Source organism: Esox lucius, chromosome 22, assembly GCF_011004845.1.
Source record: "Esox lucius isolate fEsoLuc1 chromosome 22, fEsoLuc1.pri, whole genome shotgun sequence".
In the NCBI taxonomy this organism is placed as follows: Eukaryota; Metazoa; Chordata; class Actinopteri; order Esociformes; family Esocidae; genus Esox; species Esox lucius.
The window spans coordinates 1,909,380-1,936,009 of NC_047590.1; the positions used below are offsets into that span (position 1 = coordinate 1,909,380).

The 26,630-nt window shown below is 44.4% G+C and overlaps 1 protein-coding gene across 2 annotated transcripts in view; it reads right to left on the reverse strand.

Annotated features, from left to right (window-relative positions):
- The window catches only part of gpc5a (glypican 5a), a 113,782-nt gene that overhangs the window by 39,667 nt on the left and 47,485 nt on the right, over positions 1–26,630 (reverse strand). Inside the window, exons 7-8 of one of the 2 annotated variants that reach the window (XM_010886828.3) lie at positions 22,158–22,278; positions 5,691–5,874 (exon numbers count right to left, since the gene is read on the reverse strand). In XM_010886828.3, the coding sequence (XP_010885130.2) occupies positions 5,691–5,874; positions 22,158–22,278 (305 nt within the window). The remainder of the gene's footprint in view (positions 1–5,690; positions 5,875–22,157; positions 22,279–26,630) is intronic. The other variant, XM_010886829.3, reaches the window with a different exon arrangement.

Consider the following 26,630-nt stretch of genomic DNA (forward strand, 5'->3'; position numbering starts at 1 on the left):
CGGCAGGAGAGGAGCGCTCAGTGAGTGATGAGTGGGAGTACAGACACTCCACTCACATTCGGTGCTGTGCTTTGTGCAGGCAGAGAACAGTAGCTCAGCAGCTCAGAATAATATGACAGCAGCAACACCCACACGGACGCACCGAGCTCAGCACAGCACACCTGTTTTAACAACCACAACAGTCACGGACACAAATTATGCAACAGCTAGCTAGTCCCGAAGTGGATGTAACTTAAGTACATTTTACTAAACAGATCTACCAGGCCGACAGAATGATCCACTCTCTTCACTGGATATCAATACACTAAACACAATCATGACAATGCAAAACAAATGTCCATATCGATGTGTACGACTACTAATCTATTTCCCATTGCAGAATCAAGTAATAAAACGAGGTCTGAACCCTGTTGATGTGGCGCGGACACAAGTTAGGGCTACTGTTTTCATAGACAGCTAACAGCAAGAGAGATAAATATATATCAAAGAAAAATAAGAACTGTGGAATTTGAAAACTAACATCTTGAAAATTCACTTTTAAAAGACAGAAGTTAAGAAACTAGCCAACATGCTGTCAGCTAATCTGGCCTAATCACATAATTGCCCCTGCCCCTACAATAGAACCACCCAAGTCAAATTGTGATTGGTAGATTACAGTAATTCCAAAATGCTAAATTTTTATTCAGTCAAGACCCTGGAGGCCAAGCCTTGGCTTAGCTACCTAGAGACCACCACAGAATAGTTCTGTTTGGATATTATGTTCTGAATATTTAATATATATACACATATTTGTGCCCATCCTTATGTCTTCTCCGAAGACTTAGAAGGCCCCTGACGTTTCCCCACTGATATATGGCTGAAGATCTGAAGGACACGTAGACTATCAGACAGCCACAGAATGATACAGGGCTAATGTGTGATGCCGCAACGGTTCATTTAATTTGGGAAGGCAACAGCTGTTATGGGTGGTACTACCTACAGCAGTGGAGAGGGGAGGGAGAGGAGGATGGAGGAGGAGTGGCAGACCTTGGCTTACTAATAGGGTTACCTCCTCTGACATCACTGTGACAGCCCCTGTCTGTCTGTCTGTGTGTGTGTGTGTGTGTGTGTGTGTGTGTGTGTGTGTGTGTGTGTGTGTGTGTGTGTGTGTGTGTGTAAAACGTGCGTCTGTTGACAGGTTTTCACTGGCAACCAGCTCACAGTGTTACCTTCAGAGGCCTCTGACACCTGCATTATTAATGAGCAATTAATGCTCAAATGGCCAATCACAACCCGAATAACAGCTCCTTCCTTTACCCTGGTTAGAGCATGAACCCAGCCCCTCCCTCCCTCCCTCCACCCTGGTTAGAGCATGAACCCAGCCCCTCCCTCCCTCCCTCCACCCTGGTTAGAGCATGAACCCAGCCCCTCCCTCCCTCCACCCTGGTTAGAGCATGAACCCAGCCCCTCCCTCCCTCCCTCCACCCTGGTTAGAGCATGAACCCAGCCCCTCCCTCCCTCCCTCCACCCTGGTTAGAGCATGAACCCAGCCCCTCCCTCCCTCCCTCCACCCTGGTTAGAGCATGAACCCAGCCCCTCCCTCCCTCCACCCTGGTTAGAGCATGAACCCAGCCCCTCCCTCCCTCCCTCCACCCTGGTTAGAGCATGAACCCAGCCCCTCCCTCCCTCCCTCCACCCTGGTTAGAGCATGAACCCAGCCCCTCCCTCCCTCCACCCTGGTTAGAGCATGAACCCAGCCCCTCCCTCCCTCCACCCTGGTTAGAGCATGAACCCAGCCCCTCCCTCCCTCCACCCTGGTTAGAGCATGAACCCAGCCCCTCCCTCCCTCCACCCTGGTTAGAGCATGAACCCAGCCCCTTCCTCCCTCCACCCTGGTTAGAGCATGAACCCAGCCCCTTCCTCCCTCCACCCTGGTTAGAGCATGAACCCAGACCCTCCCTCCACCCTGGTTGGAGCAAGAACCCAACATGCTGCTGGGCATTACAAGTTGAGACGGAACATCCCAGAGAAGGATGCTGGCTCTAGAAGCACTGTATAGCCTGCAATCAAACAAAATGGTCGTCAGGAAATCCGCAGGAGGGTAAATAGGTTGTGTCATGGCCCCCTGGACCACCTTCACTCGTAGCTCTGCCAAGCTTGTAACACTCATTTTGGGTGAGGTACTTAATGTTCCGAAATGAAGATGTACTATTTGCCATGTTTTAGAAACTAGACAGCATCTATCCATTAACATGCGGAACATCGCTCATCCCTACTTGCAGCTTCCTTCCCTCATGACCCAGGAAATCATATCCTGTAATTTCCCCCTGCAGAGAGACACTATTAATTAATAGGAGCTTGTTGCTAACAGGGCATTGCTTTCGTCCACTTCCTCCCGATCTCCTACCTCTTTCAAAGGAAATCGATGTGTGTCTCTCCTGTCGACAAAACTTTATCCCAGAAGCCTTTTAGAAGCCGTCTCTCTGTCTGCTACCAAAAGTACTTTAGACGTCGTCTCTGTGTCTGTGACAAAACAGTGCAGGGCGCTGGTGACAACCTGAGAGGGGAGGATATAGTTTCCTGTCCTACACTTCCTAAGTGTGAACCAATCAAAGCAATTTCAACTCATGGGTTTTAACCTGTTAAAGCCCAGTACTATGTTCAGCTTTTAGCTGCTCTGCTGTAAAAAGCCCCAGAAAGAGGCAGCACGGACAGAAATGAGCAACTTCCAGGATGCTCTCCGGTTCTCTATCTCACCATTTCTCTCTCTCACTCTCTTTCCATATTCCTGTCTCTCTTTTCCCTCCTCCCTCTGTCAGCCTACTCATCCCGGCTCTTAACTAGACACCAGAACAGGAAAGGATAATAAATCTGTCCTATATGTAGATCTGTACACATTCGGAAGATGATGTTCCAAAAGAGAGAGACTACAAGATTTGAAAATAATCTAATGATTGTTTCTATGACTTCACATCACCACACTAAGAACACAAAGATTGATTTGGCTTTTGGGGATAAAATGAGATAACAGAGATGTGTTTTGCCCTTGAAATGGAATTTTTTTGCATTATTACCCCAGCTTGAAGACAGACGATCAATATTGTGTTGTGGGGTAATATGAATATATAATGTAATCATATTATACGTATAGAGCAGTGCTGTTAAGGAGTAGCTTTAGCATGCAAATCCAGTTTCTATGCAAAAACAGACACAGAGTACGAGTCCCAAATTGAACCCTAACGCCTTCCTAGTGCAATATGTTTGAAGAGACAGAACAGGGTTCCATTTAAGAGCACAATACTCTGACAGGATATAGATGCAACAGAGACCTCACACAGATCTTGTCAACCAGATACTGTCAGCGTAACAAAGGGCAGATATAATTCAATTATACCAAATATAATCCTTTAAACCCTGTTTCAGCACTACTGGAGGGCTGACTGGATTGGAAGGACTCGAAGTTGTCAAAATCACGTCTCAATCTCCCCTGTCCAACATGTTATGCAATGTATAATCTATGATAATCTGATCCTATTTACACTATTCTAATTTGATAGAATCAAGACATGGTTTACAGGATTTAGGGGGTAAAGCAGAGAAAATCCAGGTGTAATTATAGACCTGATCATTATGTGCTGTTGGATCAGTCTGAAGATTACACATAATCACCAACTAATCAGAACTCTAATCACAATCCTATTTCTCCATGCTGTATATTTCTACAGCATAGCTTAGATTGAATACACTCTGGGGGTTTAGTCAGACAGACAGACAAGACCAAAACAAACAGACAGAGGACAGGGGCCCAGGACAGAGAGACAGGATCTGGACAGTCAGAACCAGGACAGTCAGAGGACAGGATCTGGACAGTCAGAACCAGGACAGTCAGAGGACAGGATCTGGACAGTCAGAACCAGGACAGTCAGAGGACAGGGCATTGTAGATTGCTAAGGAAACACTCAGACGAACCCTCCTTGAGAATGAACATTCAGGCAGAAATGTGTGAAGACTGGAGTGGGTTTTCGGGACACCCTGGAAGTGTCTCACAACAGTGTCCTCACTTGGTTGCATCAGACACAAATGATATATAGAACGTGATGCGATTTGTCAGTTTGAACCACGACAGACAGAAAGTAATATAGGCCAGTGGATACTGGGGCCCTCGGTCCAGGCGGACAGACGCTGCGTATCAAACGGGGCCCTCTGATCCCACTGAACCCTGGCCTAAATCATGGCTCCTTGTAAGGAATAGGACGCCATTTGACCCAGAGACCTGGTGTGGTAATGGGTGTGGAGGTGGTGGACAGGTGGATGTGTAGTATTCACCAGCTCAGCCGTGTGCCTTCTGTCATGAAGCCGGATGATCAGAGCTTCTGACGGAGAGGGACCCTGTTCAAGAGGTGATAAAATAGCTATTTGTAAACTCACAGGCACAGAAAAGTGATGGGGGTGGAAGACTGGCCCATATGCTGAACATGCTGCCTAGTGACAATGCAACAGTTGGGAAGTTAGTCACAACCTCCATGCAACTGGACTCATAGGCGTGAAGGTGCTACCGGACTCATAGGGGAGAAGGTGCTACCGGACTCATAGGGGAGAAGGTGCTACCGGACTCATAGGGGAGAAGGTGACCCGTTCAGGTCCAAGATGTGTTCTCCGGCGTACCAAAACCCAAGATGCTGTAGTTTTGGGCGTGGGTAGACTGGAAACAGGCGGCTCATTCGACCTCTACATGGAGCAGGACTTTGCTGACGATGTGCTGAAATGTCAGCCCATCATGCCGAGACGGATATTTCTGAGCCCATGCCAGGTAGACAGGCTGGCAGTATGTGGTCTTCAGGTGGCAGGCCTGAATGAGGCAGGCTAGTGAGGAACTACTCCGTGTCAGCTGTCATGGGTGTGGAGAAGGTCTAGTTTGAGTGTCAATAAATATGAAAAACCTCTGTTATGTCTGAATCCTATTTGAATATAAATGTGTGTGTTGCTATAGCGCTGAGGCAGGCGGGGCAGGGTGACTGACAGGCAGAATAGGAGACGTGGACGGTGACATGATGGCAGTTCAGGGCGGCTCCTTGTTATGACATTCACCAATGGGAGGGGAGGATGATTAATCAGCTAGTTAGGATGATGGAGACGGGACGATGAGGGGACTGAGAGACACACCACTGTGATTCATAGCAGGTCGCCTCACCTCTCCACTCGGAGGAACATTTATCACAAAACTGGAGGGTTCTAATCAGCTTTATGTCTCCATAGCGACCCGTCCGCTTTATGACAATTATGGGCTGTCATAACTCACGAGCAGAATTGTCTTCTGGACCGCAGGGCAGTGGCTGACATTTATACAGGACCGACTCCTGTATCACAGGGCTGGGTTGTTAAATGAAGTTCATCCTCCATGATGATTATAGCGCTTCGATACTGGGCTATATATAGTCTTCTGTAGTCACAACTGAAGATCGGGTTACGCAAGGAACAGGTAAGATATTTAAGTCGCTCCACAAGTTGGTCCAACTCCCTGTCTCCCTCATGTAACCAACAGCAGCAGCATCAAGTCAGAACTTCTCATAATTGTGAGACCAACGGAATGGCAAACATCAAAATGGAAAGTCAAACGACAAAACGGAATGGCAAACGTCAAAAGGAATGGCAAACGTCAAAACGGAATGGCAAACGTCAAAATGGAATGGCAAATGTAAACAAGGACTTACGTTTTGGGACCCTCAGGATCTGTGTCTTGACCTCTCCACCACCCGAGCCACCACACCCATCCTCATCATCACAGTCCCCGCTGTAGACACGCCCCTCGCTGTCACCGCGCCCCTCGCTGTCTCCACTTCCTGTTTCGATCTGGTCCAATGTTCCGAACTTGGGGATGGACTTGCCCTGCAGCAGCTAGAAGACACACAGACAGAACACTTGGCTGCAGTTCCAAATGGCTTCCTGTTCAGTTTATGGTGAATTACTTTTGGGACACACACAACCTCTGTATTCATCTCCCAATCCCACAACTTAGTGAATCTTATCCCTATTGGAGGAAATATATTCCTCTAAATTGGTTAGTTTAAATGCATGAGAAAAGTAGATATAAAAAGTGTGAGAGATGGAGAAAGATATATACACACACACAGTATATATTACATTAATGCTTTGACAATATTTACCCAATGTTTCTCATGATTTGTGTTAATTAGGCAGGTAGAGAGAGAGAAGTCTTTAGTGTTTGTCAGACAGGTGGAGATGACGATGACAGGTGAAGAACTGTTGATGTAAACATATGCTGATTAGCTACTTTAGTGGTTCGTCATTGTTTTGGATTAGGCAGTCATGCTAATAGGATGAGAGCCACGGGAGAGGCAAGACAAACAGTCCCATTCAGTTTAGATGAGGGGTGCTTGTGTGTTCAGGGGGCTATCACATTTACTATGATAATGTTTACAGTTTAGATTAGCAGTGCTTGTGTGTTCAGGGGGCTATCACATTTACTATGATAATGTTTACAGTTTAGAATAGCAGTGCTTGTGTGTTCAGGGGGCTATCACATTTACTATGATAATGTTTACAGTTTAGATTAGCAGTGCTTGTGTGTTCAGGGGGCTATCACATTTACTATGATAATGTTTACAGTTTAGAATAGCAGTGCTTGTGTGTTCAGGGGGCTATCACATTTACTATGATAATGTTTACAGTTTAGAATAGCAGTGCTTGTGTGTTCAGGGGGCTATCACATTTACTATGATAATGTTTACAGTTTAGATTAGCAGTGCTTGTGTGTTCAGGGGGCTATCACATTTACTATGATAATGTTTACAGTTTAGAATAGCAGTGCTTGTGTGTTCAGGGGGCTATCACATGTACTATGATAATGTTTAGAGTTTAGATGAGCAATGCTTGTGTGTTCAGGGGGCTATCACATTTACTATGATAATGTTTACAGTTTAGATTAGCAGTGCTTGTGTGTTCAGGGGGCTATCGTGTTTACAATGATAATGTTTACAGTTTAGGCCAAACAATGAGAGTTCATGTTGAGAACATGAGCAGAACCCTACGGACACATTGATTTCTGTGTCGATATTCCATTCATTTCAAAACAGGTGCTCTCTGGTGTATATTAAATAAATACTTGCCCCCTAGACAGAAGAAGAATATGAGGGGAATAAAACATCACCACCTGTCAACCGTCACAGTGAGGGAAAAAGTAATTAGGTTCTTCCTCTGGAATAATCTTAATGAGTAGAGGGTCCAGAAGGGTCAGATAAATGTGTACGTTGCTACGTTGCATGTCCGGCCCGTCGCTCAGACTGTCAGCGTCCCTCGTTGTGGCAGTCGGACCAAAGTAGAAGGGGTACAACAAATGGAAAGCCGTTCCCTACAAAGTGGACCACTTCTGACATAGCCCTGGTCTAAAGTAGCTCCCTACAAAGGGGACCACTTCTGACATAGCCCTGGTCTAAAGTAGCTCCCCACAAAGGGGACCACTTCTGACATAGCCCTGGTCTAAAGTAGCTCCCTACAAAGGGAGCAGGGCAGGAAGCCATACACAGCCTCGACGGTTCTCACCAAACACTCGGTCTTGTTCGGTCGTTAGCTAGCGTTCCCACGCCAATGAGACACTTTTAAGAGATCCTCAACAACAAAAATGTTTTCCCTGGCAGCTACCATGCTCAATCTGTCTTTTTCCCAGCTCAGAACAGAACCGTAGCAGAACCGTGCCTGGAGGAACAGCAGGATCTCCAGAGGGTCGGGGGGGGGAGACCTCACGTGATTCCAAGAAAACCATCCACATCAGATTCTGACATCACATCAAGCCTGCATTGCCTTCCAGATGAGCAGGGCCCGCACTCTGACTACTACATTGGTTCAAATGTACCAGTCAAGCTCAAACAAGCCATGGTAAAGAATTTGACATGGTTTTGGTTTGGGATGTACAACTGCAACACATACATGTCCGCTCGCCGGGAACCCGAGAAGAGATATCCTGTCCTGTCCGGTCCTCAGTATGACGGATCACCGTGTTCTGGCAGCAGGGTTGATTTATGAGGGCTGTTAATGGACTGGTGCACGACAGATCTGGTGAAGTCACAGCGAACTGCAGATGTTCTCACAGACAGAGTAGGACACGGTCCTGAGCTCTGCTCTCTTCTTAACTAAACAGACAGCTGGACAAACAAGGAGGTCTAACCTCTGAGCCCTGTCGGCCTTCAACAGGTCTTTAGTTAGTACCCTATCACATACAGACCCGCTTCAAAAGCAGTGTACTGCATAGAGGAGAGGGCACTATTTGGGATGTTCATATGGCAAGCTACTGATTTTGCCTTGTTTTGTTCAGAATGGAGCTTCTTAGTGAGGAACATGACTTACAGTCCAACTGGGAGGGGTCATTAATCACACACAGTCACCACGCCAGCTCTGGGATTCACAACACGGAATAAATCATTACGGAGAGGAAACAGTTGAGGTGGTGATCGACCTTCAGCATGTCCGTCAGGCTTTTCATCTGGGTTTTTTTTCTCCTCAGCGGAGGGGCTTGGTGGGGGTGTGCGTTGGGAGGGGTTTTAGTAATGCCTGAGTGTGTGTGTGTGTGTGTCTGCGTGTGTGTGGAAAGGGTTAAACTTTTTTTTATTGTTTTGTTTATTGCATGAAGCGCCAGACGTATTGTTGGACAGGTGATTAATCGTACTTCCCGATAATGCTATTAAACAGCCACACTAAGGCCGTCCTGTACAGGATAATTGATTACCTATACATACCCCAACTATCACACCAACTCAACATGGAGCAGGAGTGTCATATGAATGAATACACACTACTGAATAAAGCAAATTAGGAATTACCTTAAAAGCAGCAGAGCAAAATACTTCTTCAGATATTTTGAGACAATGACACTTGTAGGTCCGCTCTGTCTCGGTTCCCCTCTGGGCTCTGTCACTCACATGATGCAGGATTGTCAAAGGTTAAACCCTTCCGAAAGAGGGTCTGTCATGGGCACTCCCTTCCAACAACTGAAACAGTCCCATGTTTACCGTCAGTTCTACTGCTCGCTGACAGCAGAAAGTCGGAGCTCTCCACTCCTGCAAAACGACTGGCCAGTCGACATCCAGAAAGATGAGCTGTTGTAGACTTCCTCATTCACTGTCAATGCAGGATGTTTTTTTTTTAAACTAATAGTGACTTTGTCAACATAGAATGCTCAGCAGCTAAGATGTGCCGCGCCAAAGCGCGAGAACATTTAATACCGGAATCAAACTGTTGAACACATTATCGTTGGGTCAGAGATCACCTCCCTACTCAGGAGCCCCGCCCCCCCCAACCCCACATTTCAGTTTTGTTGTAGATTCAAACAGACACCTGATTCCCACATTGAAGGGTTTGGTGATTAGGTGACACGTCTAACCAGGCACTCTGGAATATATCAAAGTCATGGAATTGGGGGTTCCTGTCCACTAAACTGGTCCTATTCCATTATGAATCATTGCATCTTGATCCCCGCGTTAATGACAAAAAATAGACAGTCCTAGTGCAGCTGTATGTGATCCCTGCATGCAGTCTAGCTTGAACTGTCCACCTAGTTTATGGGACAGTACATCTGCTCTTCCCTCAACATGAAAGCAGAAAAAGCTTTGTTTTGAATACAAAGCAGCTGGGAGGGCAATGAGCGCCACGGAACAGCGTTCTCAATGGAGAGTGGGCATTCTGTAGAACTAGACAAATAATTGAGTTGTTGTCACAGCATATTCATTGTTGTTATACAACTGCAGTTGGACAGCCTTTCTACGCAGACATCTCAACGGAAAATACTCAGCATTGAAAATAAAATGAGAGTGAAAATAAAATAACGAGCAATGATCATCTCTGTTAGAGGATGTCAACAATGTCAAGTTTGAATGTCAGTCTTAGATATTACGTGCTACTCCATACAGCAATTACCAAATGAGACACTACTGTCCCACCTGGTTTACTGTGAGTCCAATCTGTGTACAACTGCAAGTGATATTTCAGCTCAGTACTCTTCAGGCCAAGTAGTCGAGCCCAGAGAACACTGGAACATGGCGTATCCATATTCTACCCTTTATTCAAACAAACATTTCAAAAATAAGCCTTTTATCAGCAGGAAGTAAAAACAGAAGATGTATATCTTATAAGTGGTCCTTTCTGCTTCAGTAAAACAAAGCCCACTAATGGGATTTCAGTTCATCCTCAGCGTACACAAACGGGCACACACACACACACACACACACACAATGTTTTAAAATGTGTGTGTCCCCACATGAATACCTAACAACCCTATTGCCAGTGTTGGCCATGTTAGCGAGGCACCAGATACTAAAGATCACCATAATAAAGTTATTCAACATCCTCCGGTCCAGCTGGTGTTCCCTGCCGGCCACTAAAAGATGTATCAAACATTTGTCTCTCCAGTCGTCTGCTAAACACAGAGAACCAAAAGGGAAATGAGAACATTTTTGATCATGTTACGCTATACAGACCAACAAAGAAAAGCCCTTTGAGATTCTATGCAGGGCATCTCTATTTATTTATACTGCAGCAATAATAATTACCAGAAGGATGGTGCAAATGCTACACAAAGGATGGTGCACATGCTACACAAAGGATGGTGCACAAAATGCTACACAAAGCATCCGACTGTAAATGTATGAAATATCTTGAAATACAGGCAGAAAAGGAGAAGTACAGAGAGATATAGTGGGGAGAATTATTTGATACACTGCCGATTTTGCAGGTTTTCACACTTAAATAGCATGTAGAAGTCTGTAATTGTTATGATGGGCACTCTTCAACTGTGAGGGACTGAATCTAAAACAAAAATCCAGAAAATCTAATTGTATGATTTTTAAGTAATTAATTTGCATTTTATTGCATGACATATGTATTTGATACATCAGAAAAGCAGAACTTAATATTTGGTACAGAAAGCTTTGTTTGCAATTACAGAGATCATACGTTTCCTGTAGTTCTTGACCAGGTTTGCACACACTGCAGCAGGGATTTTGGCCCACTCCTCCATACAGACCTTCTCCAGATCCTTCAGGTTTCGGGGCTGTCGCTGGGCAATACAGACTTTCAGCACCCTCCGAAGATTTTCTATTGGGTTCAAGTCAGGAGACTGGCTAGGCCACTCCAGGACCTTGAGATGCTTCTTACGGAGCCACTCCTTAGTTTCCCTGGCTGTGTGTTTCGGGTCGTTGTCATGCTGGAAGACCCAGCCACGACCCATGTTCAATGCTCTTACTGAGGGAAGGAGGTTGTTAGCCAAGATCTCGCGATACATGGCCCCATTCATCCTCCCCTTTTGTCTCATCAAACCACATGACCTTCTCCCATTCCTCCTCCGGATCATCCAGATGGTCATTGGCAAACTTCAGACGGGCCTGGACATGCGCTGGCTTGAGCAGGGGGACCTTGCATGCACTGCAGAATTTTAATCCATGACGGCATAGTCTGCTACTAATGGTTTTCTTTGAGACTGTGGTCCCAGCTCTCCTCAGGTCATTGACCAGGTCCTGTCGTGTAGTTCTGGGCTGATCCCTCACCTTCCTCATGATCATTGATGCCCCACGAGGTGAGATCTTGCATGGAGCCCCAAACCGATGGAGATTGACCGTCATTTTGAACTTCTTCCATTTTCTAATAATTGCACCAACAGTTGTTGCCTTCTCAACAAGCTGCTTGCCTATTGTGCCCATCCCAGCCTTGTGCAGGTCTATAATTGTATCCCTAATGTTCTTACATAGCTCTCTGGTCTTGGCCATTGTGGAGAGGTTGGAGTCTCTTTGATTGAGTGTGTGGACAGGTGTCTTTTATATAGGTAACGAGTTCAAACAGGTGCAGTTAATACAGGTAATGAGTGGAGAACAGGAGGGCTTCTTAAAGAAAAATTAACAGGTCTGTGAGAGCCGCAATTCTTACTGGTTGGTATTTTTTTTTTAATGCAAATTATTTAAAAATCATACAATGTGATTTTCTGGATTTTTTTTAAGATTCTCTCACACTTGATAAACATTACAGACTTCTACATGCTTTGTAAGTGGGAAAACCTGCAAAATCTGCAGTGTATCAAATACTTCTCCCGACTATATCTCTCTGTCCCTCTCCTTTTCTGCCTGTATCTCACATTTTATAAGGAGATATTTCATACATTTACACTCGGGCGCTGTAAAAATTACAGACCTCTACATGCTTTGTAAGTAGGAAAACCTGCTAAATCGGCAGTGTATCAAATACTTGTTCTCCCCACTGTATATTCAGATGCAAACAGAGAGACACAGAGGTTATTTATACACACAAACACACACACACACACACAGAGAGAGAGAGAGAGAGAGAGAGAGAGAGAGAGAGAGAGAGAGAGAGAGAGAGAGAGAGAGAGTTACAGAGAAAGTCTGAGATATATTTATACACAGAGAGAGATGAACATGTAGATACACAGATAGTGAAAGTGACACAGATATTTATGAACAGAGAGAGATGCACATACAGACAGTATTCAGTCCACTTAAATTTCCCCAGAGTTACAGCCTTTCAAAATCTACACACAATACCCCGTAATGACAAAGCAAAAAGCTTTTTAGAAATATTTGCTAGTTCATAAAAAAGAAAAACACGTAAATATCACATCTAAATTAGAAATTGAGACCCTATGCTATGACGGCAGAAATTGTGCTCAGGTGCATCTTCTTTCCTGTGACCAAATTTACTTGTGGCTACCTGTGGTTAATTAAATTGATTGGACATGATTTGGAAAGGCACAAACCTGTACCCGGGATGGGTACCAAAACATTTCTGCAGCATGAACAAGGCGGTCAGATGTAACAAACATTGAACACTTTGGCTTTGAATGCCAAGCGCCACATCTGGAAAAAACTCTGCACAGCTCATAACCTTGCCAATAACATAGTGGCAGCAGCAAAATGCTGTGGGGATGTTTTTCAGTATATATATACACACACACACACACACACACAGTATCTCACAAAACTGAGTACACCCCACATTTTTGTAAATATTTGTCATTTCTGTTCTTAGTGTTGTTACTGTGGGGTTGTCTGTTGTTGGTGTCCCTCTAGCTTTTGCAATACGATCGTAATTACGGTTATTTGTTCATTTGTACTTCTTGTTGTTTACTCTGAGCATTGCTGAATATTTCTCACAATGCTGGTTATTGTTGTTCTTGATGTCACCTTGAATGGTGCTGCTACTGAAAAGTCTCCTTTTGTTATTGTACCTCAAGCTTTGGCAATACGGTTGTAATAACTATCATGCTAATAAAGCTGAATTGAATGAGTGAGTGAGTGACTGTACATATTTAGCCTTTAGTGCATAACTTGGGAGATTCCCCTTAGCACAGCAAGTTGACACCAAATGTCACCCTCACCCAACACACTGTGATTCAGAATATTATCATCACAAAACATTATTATACAAACACAAAAACCCAGACAGTGGCGCTTTAGAGCAGTTGGCCGAGAAACACCATCTGCTGAAGAGGTGAAAAAAGAGAGAGTACACCACACAAATGAATATGTCCAGGCCCGTATAAGAGAGACAACAGCGCCCACAATGTACATTTCTGATTTTTCTGTGTGAAATTCTCAATGTTCATCATTGTAACTTTTTTTTTATGGTAACACTGCCTTGGCAGTAGTGTGAACCATCCATTAATGCCAACAAAGCACCAAGTGAATTGAGGAGAACAGGGAGATAGGGAGATTAAGACAGAGTGAGACAGAGAGGTATGAACATAGAGAAGACCCTTCTAAGCCAGATGGTTTTGAGGCAAAGCCAAACAAACCTCACCAAGTCACAGGATCAGGTGATGAGAAAACTAAAGGATCATTTATCACACTGGAAAGAATGAACTTAATAATAGAGCCAATGTGAATCTTAGCTTTCCCTAAACAGAGGAGACACAGTGTCAGAATATCTGACCACTGTGACTGAATTAAGAAACACCTTGACTAAGACAGATTTAGTGATCATGGCCTTGTACCTGAGAAAAGCAGCCACAGGCAGACTAGGCTCTCCAGAGAAGACAGGCTATGCGAACACTGCCCACAAAACAAGGTGGAAACTGAGCTGCACTTCCTGACCTCCTGAAAAATGCATGATCTAATTAGGGACACGTTTTCCTCAGATCATACAAACTCAGACCCTACAGACTCACAAAGAATTTGAAAGCAAATCAATCATTTACAAACTCACATCCCTGTTTAGTGAAATGCTGCAATGTGCAATCAAAACCCAATCACACACGAGACATGTGTCTCGTTGCCATGAGAAAAAGAGAACCAGTGGAGCTCAAACAACACTGCGAACATAACCCATTCAGATATGTAAACAAACGTTTCCCCTGACAATAAAGCACTCTAAATTGACATTGAGACAGACAGAGAGAGACACAGAGAATGTGAGAGAATGTGAATTAGAGACAAGAGAGACGGATCTGTCTTGTATGAGACATTTACCTCGGGATCCATCCCTCATTACTCACAGCTTCATTGTAGCTTGGCCAATGTCTTTGACAACGGTTGAGAGCCTATCGTCCTAAAATGACAGCCTCCATAGAGATATGCATTCTAATCATGTTACCCCCATAATGGCCCTGCAGCACAACGCTCCATGTGTCACTGAACAAAGATGATGAGGGTTGAACTGGCAGCAGAGATGACAGACAATGAAACCCTACAAAAACTACCGACCTGGCATGACATTTCCAAACGGGACCCAACATTAAGTATACATTTGTATAGGGATTTTCTTTTAAACCTGACCAAAATGGACCTAAGCTTTGACAGATGTTTAAATGGCAGCCGACATGACGAGAAGCAACCACACAGTGTTTTATCTGGTAACATCATCAAACCGACACAGTATCTTCAACAGTGTGAAGACACTGACACAGGTGCTAAGCGGTCTTGTTTTCCAAGAAAACACACATTAGTTTGAATAGGAAATATAGGAAAAATGAATAGGAAATGAAGTAATTGACAACGTTAGAAATGTTGATTTCTTTATTTATAAGTAATTGTGTCATTCAAGCTTAAATCCATTGACTGTGATGGCCACTCCATTACAGACAGAATACCAGCTGATTGCTTCTTCCCAAAAATAGCTTTTGCATAGTTTTTGCATGGAGCTGTGCTTTGGGTCATTATCCTGTTGTAGGAGGAAATTGGTTCTAATCAAGCTCCATCCTCAGGGGATGGCATTGCAAAGTGGAGTCATACCGTTCCTTCTTCAAGATGCCTTTTACCCTGAGCTAATATCCCACTTAACCACCACCGAAGCACCCCCAGACCATAACATTGCCTCCACCATGCTTGACTCAACTAGTCTAAAGAAGGTCCAGTTTTATTGGTTCTTTAATCATCGCAACAGTTTCCAGCTGTGCTAACAATTGCAAAAGGGTTTTCTAATGATCAATTAGCCATTTAAATGGAGTGATGGCTATAACTATGGCTATTTACAGGAGTGATGGCTATAACAGGCATCTGTATGGCTATGTAGATAATCCATTAAAAATAAACAATGGTAATTTACAACAAAACATTTCCACACTGTATTTCTGATCACTTTTATGCTATTTTAATACACCAGAAATCTTATTTTCTTTAAAAAACAAGGACATTTCAAAGTGACACCAAACTTTTGGTTTGTGTAAATAAACATTGACGTTATCAAGAACCAAAATGCATTCTCTTCTAAAAACAACGTATTACATCCATAAACCCCATCCAACATTCTGAAGACATTCAGATGCTACTTGGTTCAATCACGTTAAGTGATATAAGCTGACATAAACCTACGACAGTCCAGAACATACTGCACAGCACAGGGTAATGACAGCACACAGAAACAAGTTGTTGAATTTATTTGGTGAAGGCCAGATATTCTGTATCAAATAATTTTCATATCCGTGACTATAAAATTAAGCAGTGGTTTGTTTGAGCCGTGGCTAATGACTGTGAGCTGTTCATTAAGATTTAAAGGCCACCGATGTCTTCAATCTCGCTTATCACTCATTTTAAGGCACACAGCCTGAAACACAGACACCAACTGTCATATAAATTACATAAATCATTGTCCTGTGTGTCACAGATAGTGAAAGGCTTGACGAATTATAAGCGGAAACAAAGACTTGTGTATATTTGGATGTAACAATGAGAAATGCATTTAGTGGTGAGCCGGTATTCAACCGGCATTTAAGAGGGCTGGACCAAGACCTTCTTTGTCCTCATGAGTGTGATCTGAAAGGCAAAACTGATCCTAGATCAGTGCTAAAATGAAAGCTCGGATAGCAATCCCTAAGGAGCTCTAATGCTCTTCTCTTTGGCGATAAATGAGCGAACAGGAAAGAAGTGAGATCAGAGACAAGAGGCAGACATAATATCATCAGGTGTATCAGCACAGAGCTGAGGCAGCTTTGAACTTTTCTTTTGAACACCAATCTCATCTCTGTCAAAGCCCCGGGTTATCAAAGGAGTCGCTAAGTGAAGGGAAACACAGAGAATACAACGAGATCCCCATGAAGTTATGTAACAGAAACGTTTCAGATAGATTTTTATACTTCTGAAAGAAGTCACTGAATGTCAATTTAATGGTTAAACACTGAAATGTGAGTAGGCAATAGCAAAGGACAAAATAAGTCCAAGAAAATAGAAAAACCATGACAGTAATCAAATTCTCTAAATAAGAATTGCGGGGGGGGGGGGGGGGGGTAGCTTTTCTCAGGTATTTCTCAGGTTTAGGAAGAAGTGAGAGTTTGCCTGACATACTGCAACTTTGTTCTCATCTGTTAATGTTCTGTTTAATGTCCTGCTTCAAGTTTTATGTGCCCCTTCGGATAAGCACTGGAGATTACCAGCCTTAATAGATTATAATAGATGCTAGTAGGTGTTAATACTGGAGAGTATGAGTATTATAATATATCGTAGTAGATAGTGATACAGGGGATTTAATTAAATAACTACAAAGTTTCTAGTATTCAGGACAACATTTTTCTCTTTTTTTTGCAGTCTAAGAAAACAATATTAGGCCCCATTAGTCCTTTAGTTGATATTGGCAAAAGATCTTAAGTCATTTTCCATTCAGTCTTTCCATGGCAGTGTGACGCTGGTGCAGTTTAGGACACATTCTGTTTGTTTTCACATACATACACACCTGACTCCAGGAACCGTTCATCACCATTTACACTGCGTCTGGTGTGCATGCCAGGAGACAACACCATCTTGTGTGTGTGTTTCTGACAGATTTTTGTAAACAACCCCACTTACTGTTTACACAGCGAAACAGAACCTGGACACTATCCACAATCTCTCCCACCGAGGTCTACCGGGTATCGCAGCGGGGGTGGGGGGTGGGGGGTGGTGGGTCAACAGGGCATAAATCTGTCAATGCCGATGTTGGCACAATCATGAGAGACATTCCCTTCTAACAAGAGGACCAGTATAATGACGACGTCCTGAAAACCTGCTGGTTCAACTATTTTATATGAATGTATATTGACTTTTGTTGTTGAGTGAACAATACGCATGTTTTATATATTCTGCATCTGTATAATAAATGCAAAAGAAGTGTTGTGAGTCAGAATATAGAAGTCATCTGGAGATCATGAGGCATATAATATAGAAGTAATACGGAGATCATGAGTCATATAATATAGAAGTCATCTAGGGATCATGAGTCATATAATAGAGAAGTCATCTGGAGATCATGAGGCATATAATATAGAAGTAATCTAGGGATCATGAGTCATATAATATATAAGTAATATGGTGATCATGAGTCATACAGTAGTCATATAAATCATATTGCCTCACCACTATGCTGCATATAAAAAAGAATCAACAAGTTTGCATTGGGTCTTAAATGTCATCCTAACCCCTATATGGTACGCTACAAGGGCCTTCATCTAAAGCAGAGGTCTCAAACCGGTTTTCCTTTAAATTGGTTCCCAGTTCAGACCTAAACAACCAGGTGGGGGTAGAAACAAACCAATTAGTGACCTAATTAGTCAATTAAGTACAAGGTGAGAGAGAAAACCTGCAGACACTCGGCCCTCCGTGGAACCGGTTTGAGACCTCTGATCTAAAGGATTGTTCTCTACTCGTGAAGGAATGTAAAACCGTGTCCATGTCTACTGCACAGTACTGCAACATGGGCTACAACCATAACTTTGTCATTCAGATGACGCTCTTATCCAGAGTGAACAGTTAACATCAGTCCAGATGGTACGCAAGGTCAGGGAGCGTTGATGGACGGTCCGCAGCTGTCCAGTCACCCTCAGAGAGACTCTGCCTGTGGCTATGGTAGACTCCCAAACGGCACACTATTCCATTTACAGTACAGTATCTATCAACATAGACCTGGTCATAAGAAGTGGACAGTAAAGAGAACAGAACAGCCCCGGGGACACAGCCTGTAACCTCCCTGTAGCTGGGTCGTCTCCCCTGGAGACAGAAAGGTCATATGGACACCCACAGAAAGACTCGTCGCCAAAACCCAGCACGCAACCGACACGTCAACAGACGTCATCATCGGGATGTCATCCGACACATCAACCTAAACACCAAACCACTAGTCAACACACACAACTGACAGGTCAACCAACACATTAACCGACACGTCAACAGACATCATCATCGGGATGTCATCCGACACATCATCCTAAACACCAAACCACTAGTCAACACACACAACTGACAGGCCAACCAACACATTAACCGACATGTCAACAGACGTGTCATCCAACAGGTCAACAGACATCACCCGACACATCAAACACCTAGTCAACTGACATGTCAACCGACATATTAACCGACAGGTCAACACACATTACAGCAGCACTACAAACCCCATTCCAAACGGATGATGTAGTTGAGGGTTTGCTCGTCCCCACCTCCTCGTAAAAGCTCTGTTCTGCAGAGAAACACACAATGAACGGCTGGTGTGAGACAGCCAGGCGACATCCCATTCCTGGAATACTCAATGTTTTTTCCCTCTGTCAATAACAGGTCTAGGACCAGTTTAGCAGCTGCTTGCCTGGCAGATTAATGTGGCAACGTGCTTTCTGCCAGAAGGCTCCGGGTCTGCGTTCGAGGACCGTCAATAAAATGGATTCTGAATGAATAGGGCAGAGAGCGAGGGAGCCCTGGACTGAATTATACACCACCTACCGTTATTTCCGAAAATCACTGTTATTTCCTTTTGTCCACAAATGGTGAGAAAATGGCTGTAGTTCGCCTTTTATTTGATTATAATTTTATTTTTATTTTCCTGTTATTTTCCGTGGAACATCTATTGGGTTCTACTCATACTGATTATCTGTCAGAGGCTCAATGCTAGATGTCCACAGGTGGACACAAGCAAACCAAGGACGTTGTTTTATTTATGCCAATAAAGCCTGACTTGGTATGCAAGTTCAACAACAACAAATAATAAAAACTGGACACATTTCCAATGTTAATCTCTTAAAGCGTAAAGAACCGGCTAAATGCATAATTCACCAGGCCAATAATGTCTCCCACGCCAAGTTACACAGAAGCTGATTGCTATAGAGTTTGATAGAGAGATGAGAGGGAGGGCAGATGCAGAGACTGCTTATAGATTCCTGATGGATTTACTGTGAGAGCAGCCTGCAAATAATTCATAAAATGAACCTGCTGATGAGACGTGATGGAATCTGGGATTTATAAATGTTTTATTTAAACTTAAAGGACAGCATCCTCAAGCGTACACTCATTCTCGACTCGTTCCCTACTCCACACACATTGAAAAACACTGGTTTGGGGTAGAAGGTTACATATACCAGCCACTTTATTCCAACATCACATCCAGGAAGGGAAGGGGAAAAAGCGCACAGTTGAGGAGATTACTGGGGCACTTGGGACGTGCCTGGAGCCCACCTCCGCTTCAGAACAGATGACAGCTAATGTACCTTAACTCCACGGAGGACACCGAAAAGGATTTTTAGAAAGTACTTTGAATTAGTTTCCTTATCTTCCTCGGTTTCCATCCTTCTCTCGTCATCCCTCTCTCCGTCATCCCTCCCTGCCTGTCATCCCTCCCTGCCTGTCATCCCTCCCTGCCTGTCATCCCTCCTAGCCTGTCATCCCTGTATTCATTATTTTCCCTCATCAGCATGATAACGCAGAGGCACATTTGACAGATAAAAAGAACTCTAGTTTCCTTAACAAATGGTCTTTTTGTCAGCTGTGCTTTTCTCTTTCCTCTTGATCAGTGTATTCTAGCTGTCATTTAACCCCTAACCTGCTCTGTCATCGCCCGATAGGCCGTTCTGGCAGCAGGTTCGGTCTCCCCCCGGGGAGTTTCTGACACGAGGGATCCTTTGTAGTGCTCTAATCCGTGTCATTACAGCAGATATGCTGTGATAGGCCATGTCTGCGTCCCCAATGGAACCCTGCCCCCTACATAGTGTTCCCTACTTTTGACCAGGGGTTATAGGGAAACTCAGACACCTCTGGCAAAAAGCAGTGGACTATGTAGGGAATAGGGTTTGGTTTGGGACACTTGCCATGGCAGGGAGGGGTGTTATTAGGGGGAACAAAGGCCTTTCTCTCTTAGGCCCTAAATCACAGTGCTTCTCAGGGGGGCTTTAAGATCCCCAGCAGGCTATACGCTCCGTTGCCCGGCTACCGAACCCCTCCCTCCAGTCAACCGTTAAGCCACGCCCACAGACAGGATTTTTTTCCCTCAGCGAGGAACCTGGATCGTAGTACCTACAACCTCATTTCTACTTTACAAAAATCATCAGTTCTGATTGGTCTTTGAAAACTGATACATGCAGAATGACCCTCTGGTCAACACCAGCACACTCTCTAGAGCACCTTTTCCCAGTCACCAGCACACTCTCTAGAGCACCTTTTCCCAGTCACCAGCACACTCTCTAGAGCACCTTTTCCCAGTCACCAGCACACTCTCTAGAGCACCTTTTCCCAGTCACCAGCACACTCTCTATGAGTTTAGACTGATTTGAACAGCCTAACACCTCAGGTCCTGTCTTCATTATGTGTCAATGACGTGTAGGCTAACTACCCTGTTATTAATACAAAATCAGGCTTTCCACAGCAATGGTAACGCCCATTACGACTGTGCGTTTCCGGAAGACCATAGAACATCTGAAAAACAAGAACAACACTGACAGCGAATACTTCTACCACTATTAATACAACTCAGATTAATTATATGTATGTTGATATTTCCTTCCTATCTAAATATATTCAAAAAACTTGCATGAAAAAGCCAAATAGCAAAACAACGCAAAGGCTGATATGTTTAACAGACCAAACAAGGATACAACAGATATACAAATATGGATGGGAAATACAAAAAGACCATTTAAATTAGCTGGTAAACAGATACTCATTGTTTCTTCCACCCCATCAGAGGTTTTTTGACAATCACTTCGACTCTACCTGTTGCACAGAATGAAACAGGACACAAAACTAATTTCTCTTCCGAGGAAACTAATCAAAAGAAAATAAATAAAGGTAGTCAGCTTCTTTAGGGTTTAAGTTTCAAAGGAAATAGGGCTTTTCAGATTGGAAATGAGCAAATTAATGTTTGTTTGTTCGTTCTACTTGCTACTTCAAAAGTCTCCATGTTCAAAGAAAAAGAAACATTTTCCAAACTATCCCACACAGCAGGCCGCTGTTCATCGCCCAAAAAACTACATCCGGAAAATTCATTAATAGCTAAAGTAACTTAGAAACAAATGACTTGGGCATGCATATATGCATATATATTCTGTGTGTGTGTGTTTATATACACACACGGTTTAATTATGTATTCTTTATCACTTCAGGGAGTGTTCTTGTTTTTATACCAGGTACAAAACCTTGGGCCTCTATGTCATCCAGGCCGAGCACACAACGACCCGTTCAAGTCCAGGACGTTTCTGTGGGAACATCATCTCTGTCTTTGATCTGGTGGAGAACACTCACCTGGTGGAGAACACTCACCTGGTGGAGAACACTCACCTGGTGGAGAACACTCACCTGGTGGAGAACACTCACCTGGTGGAGTACACTCACCTGGTGGAGAACACTCACCTGGTGGAGAACACTCACCAGGTGGAGAACACTCACCAGGTGGAGAACACTCACCAGGTGGAGAACACTCACCTGGTGGAGAACACTCACCTGGTTGACGTGCTTGAGTTTATCGATAATCTGGTTGACGACAGGGTCCACTTCCTTCACTCTGACCTCTAGATTGTCAGCCTGAGCCTTAATCCCATTGCCCACGACCTGAAAGGTATAGCTGGGGAGGAAAGAGAGAGAGGAGATATGGGCCAGGGAACGGGCGGATGGACAGGGCTTACGGTGGAATTGAATTTGATAATGAAACACACACGTGTCTGAAGCCAAGCCAGGAGAGCTACATGACTCAGAACAGACTGGAACATTATAACACAACAATTATGAATCACCCCCCCGACCCCCACTCTGGACTGACGACCGCCAGGCCATCTGGACCAGTCTGCTCCCTGCAACACCGTTTCAGGATGTCATTCCACACCCTCAAACGGTGAGACAACACCATTCTAGGCCATTACAACACATTCAACATCCACATGACAATAGCATGTAGCTATTAGCGTTAGCAGCTCTATATTTCGGGGGCCAGCAGGGTAACCAAGGGATCAAGTGACCAAGGGATCAAGTGACCAAGGGATCAAGTGACCAAGGGATCAAGTGACCAAGGGATCAAGTGCATCGAGCCTGTAAACGAAAGGTCGTCGGTTTTAATCCTGACTAGATGAAAAACACTGCTATACTGTCCTTGAGCAAGGCAGTCAACGCTGACTGCTCGGTGCAAAACAGGAAAACAGAGATCAAACAGAAAAACCCAGGTATATTTGTTTAACCGTTCACTAGAAAATAAAGGTCAATATGTTATATTAGGTCTTGACATTTAGGCTCTGCACTTTCCCGATGTCTCACGGCCGGAACAAGAATCAATCTGAAGGACAACAAAACCGCTAGCAAGCGAGACGTAGCGAAAATTACACATTAGCCACAAAGCCGAGTGCACAGCGTGCCGAATATCGGAGGATGTGAGCGGGGAAACGGCCACCTTCATCAGAACCTCGTCAGGTAGATTGATGGACATGCTCGTCGCAATAACAGGTGATGTCATCCACTGGGGCCAGACGCAGGACGTTCTGATTCCTGTCTAAACTGGCTTGATGTACTAGCATCACCCTCTTACTGTCTCCCCCTCTCACACACACACACACACACACACACACACACACAGAACCTCTGTTGCATGCTGTCAACCCTGTATTTTACAATGCCATAGGGAGCCAGTGCCAGAACCACATGGAGTTTATCACACAGTGTAACAGTGTTTCCACAGTCCATAGGCTCTCCTGGGTTTTCGTAGACAGACAGAAACCCACCATCCGCCTGCTCATCATAGGAGTCCCATGATGAAGAACAGTTATATGGAAACATTCATCAGACACACTTTAACCAACACTGAAAAGAAAGAACCAAGCATTAAAAAGAAGAAAACATAAATCTAAGATCGCGTGTCTCTCTCTTTGTAACAGCGCAGTGCTAACCCAACACCTTCCCTGGGGACGCTAGAGAAAGACAGAATGTTTTAAATCATTTTATACACTCTCTTCCTCATTGTCCATCTGACTCCGATCTCTGTGTGAATCATTCTGCTTTAAGGGAACAGAGGGAGAAATCCTAAACTCAAAGAACAAGGGAATGAAGTCATAACATACTAACAAATAAACTGACAGCATCCAACAGGGACACCTTTAGCCTACATGGTTCACTTCTTTAACCACAAGTAACAGGCCATTCATGTAGTCATATTCAGAAAAGGTTGCTAGTCTAACATTCATTCACCAGAAAGCACAGACGAGTGAATGTCCATTCCAATTCATCAAGCTGCATTATGAACATAAGAAAAAGAGAAGTGACGTTCCAGAACATTCCCAGAGACTTGATCTCTCCTCTGTATGTGCTGGTATGTGAAAATAAGCCCTGGCAGAGGACGTCATAACCAAACAGGGATTTACTTCCTCTTCTTGTCCACTCTTTCTTTCCCTCTCTCTTTCTCACTCATCCCTCCTTTTCATTGCCCACTCTCACTCTGTCTTTATCCCTACTCCCGCCCCCTCCCTCCCTCCCCCCCTCCCCCCCTCCCTCTCTGTCTGTCGGTCTCCTAATCAGAACACAAAGAGAAAGCAGCTAGCCCGGTGACAGACAGACAGACAGCCAGACCAACCCACCTCTTCCACTCCTTGATGCAAATTATGAGTCAGGAGCGCAGCGAATCCAGTCCACCTACGCAGTGCGGCCACAGCTAAGACTAGCACTAAAACATTTACCTCCAACACAAAGACACAAGCAGGGAACAGGCAGGCTGCCCAAAACCCACAGTCCCCACCACTGGAAGTAAGCCAACGGTTGGTTGATTTATTCATCTGTAGGTAGCCGTTGAAGCAAATCTGATAGACAAAACTGAAAAAACTGCCCAAGAGCTGTAGTGATGTCATATCACTGACAGCTGTGCAACATAAATCTAGGGCTGTTTATTTAAATCCAAATAAATTACTCCAGAAAAACAAATAATTGCCTCGACAGAGTTCTGAGTACAAATGGTGCAATTAAAGACAATCACATTCCAGATTAAAAAGGCAGCCATTCCCCGTAGCAGTCAGGTATAACAGTCGGCTCAGCCAGCAACCAGCAGAACGGATAAAAGAGCTGAGGTGTGACACGGGGCTGGCGTAGGTTTAGCAGCAAACACAGCGAACGGCTGCCATGTTCGTTCCAATTATTGGGACTCCATGAGGCCTGACCGACACATCATTGATCAGAGACAGAGGTGGAGAGGGGCGGGTGGAGGGGGGGGGCATCTGCCCGGACACAGAATCAGCGTATTTGACAAACTAAAGTGTAGTCTTGCTCCAGAGGTGGGCATGGCAGTTAAGGTAATAGAGATGGTGTGTGTGTGTGTGTGTGTTATGACAGCCATGTTTGAAGTGGGATTGAGCTGTTGACTCTGTAAGTGGGCGAGAAGGACCGGAATACCGATCAGCATCGGAGAAGAGACAGAAGAAAAAAAATTATATAGGGACTTTATTTTAAATATCATTGATTTCCAGGTCACCTGTATGCCTGGGAATGGCCGGCATTTGTATTTCTTAAACAAGACACGGCCCCTCTCAGATGTATACACTCTCTAACATATACAGTCAGTCAAATTCGTCAAGTCTGGACACACCATCCAATTCAATATGGTGGGGAAACCTGCCCTTTGATTGCTACTGTAGATATAAATTATGCCGTTTCTTACAATAGCACTCAGGAATGAGAAGGCTCAACTAGACCCTACTGAGAACATAATGACGTAACAGCGGCCAGTGGAAACCAAAATCACCAACCACTTGAGGGCTGAATACAAACTCACAACGAAAATCTAAGTAAACAACTGAAATCACAGGCTGTTCCAACACACATCCACTGTGAGGTGATTCTTATCACGGCAACTCATAACATGACTCATTAGTGTGTATGGCGCCCACATGCCTGTATGGACTCCTGACAACAACTGGGCATGCTCCTGATGAGACGGCGGATGGTGTCCTGGGGGATCTCCTCCCAGACCTGGATCAGCGAGGTCTGGACAGTCTGCGGTGTTACTTGGTGGGGTCGGATGCACTGATATATATTGTCCCAGAGGTTCACAACTGGATTCAGGTCTGGGGAACGTGAGAGCCAGTCAATTGCATCAATGCCTTCGTCATCCAGGAACTGCCTACACACTCTGGCCACATGAGGCTGGGCATTTTCCAGCACCAGGAGGAACCCAGGGCCTACTGCACCAGCCTAAGGTGGGTCTGAAGATTTCATCCCGGTATCTAACAGCAGTCAGGGTACCATTGGAGGTAATTCTTTTTGGATGTAATTTTGTAGGGCTCTGGCAGTGCTCCTCCTGTTCCTCCTCGCACAAAGGAGCATATATAGGTCCTGCTGCTGGGTTGATGCCCTTCTACGGCCCTGTCCAGCTCTCCTCGTGTAACGGCCCGTCTCCTGGTATCTCCTCCTTGATAATTAGACTGTATTGGGAGACACAGCAAACCTTCTCGCGACGGCACTTCGGATATGCCACCCTGGAGGAGCTGGACTGCCTGTGCCACCTGAATGGGCTGTAAGTACCAGTATACAACCAGGCTACTGTTTTTTATTGTCATGTGCTAGTCATTGTTTAGATGAGTTAAATGTATATTAAGTTTACGGTCTTACTTTCTAACAGTCGGGGAACGAGACTATATGTCAGCATTCCACTACGGTCTACACCAGTTTTTTACGACACATTTGACAAATAACATTGGATTTTATTAGATCCTCCTTCTCTTTCTCCTCCGACTCACAGTATATCCAGCAGAAATATCACCGTCATAATATCCCTGAGTCATACTTCCAGCCAGCCAGGGACATCTAGATTCATCTATCTCCCTAGAGGTTTTTTATTCCTAAACAGAAGTCATAAAATTCCCAAACAGTCGTTTCTCTTTTTATCTCTCAGTGAAGGTCTGATCTTAACTCTAGATGGACAGATGCAGAAGAGAAGTTCTAAACTCA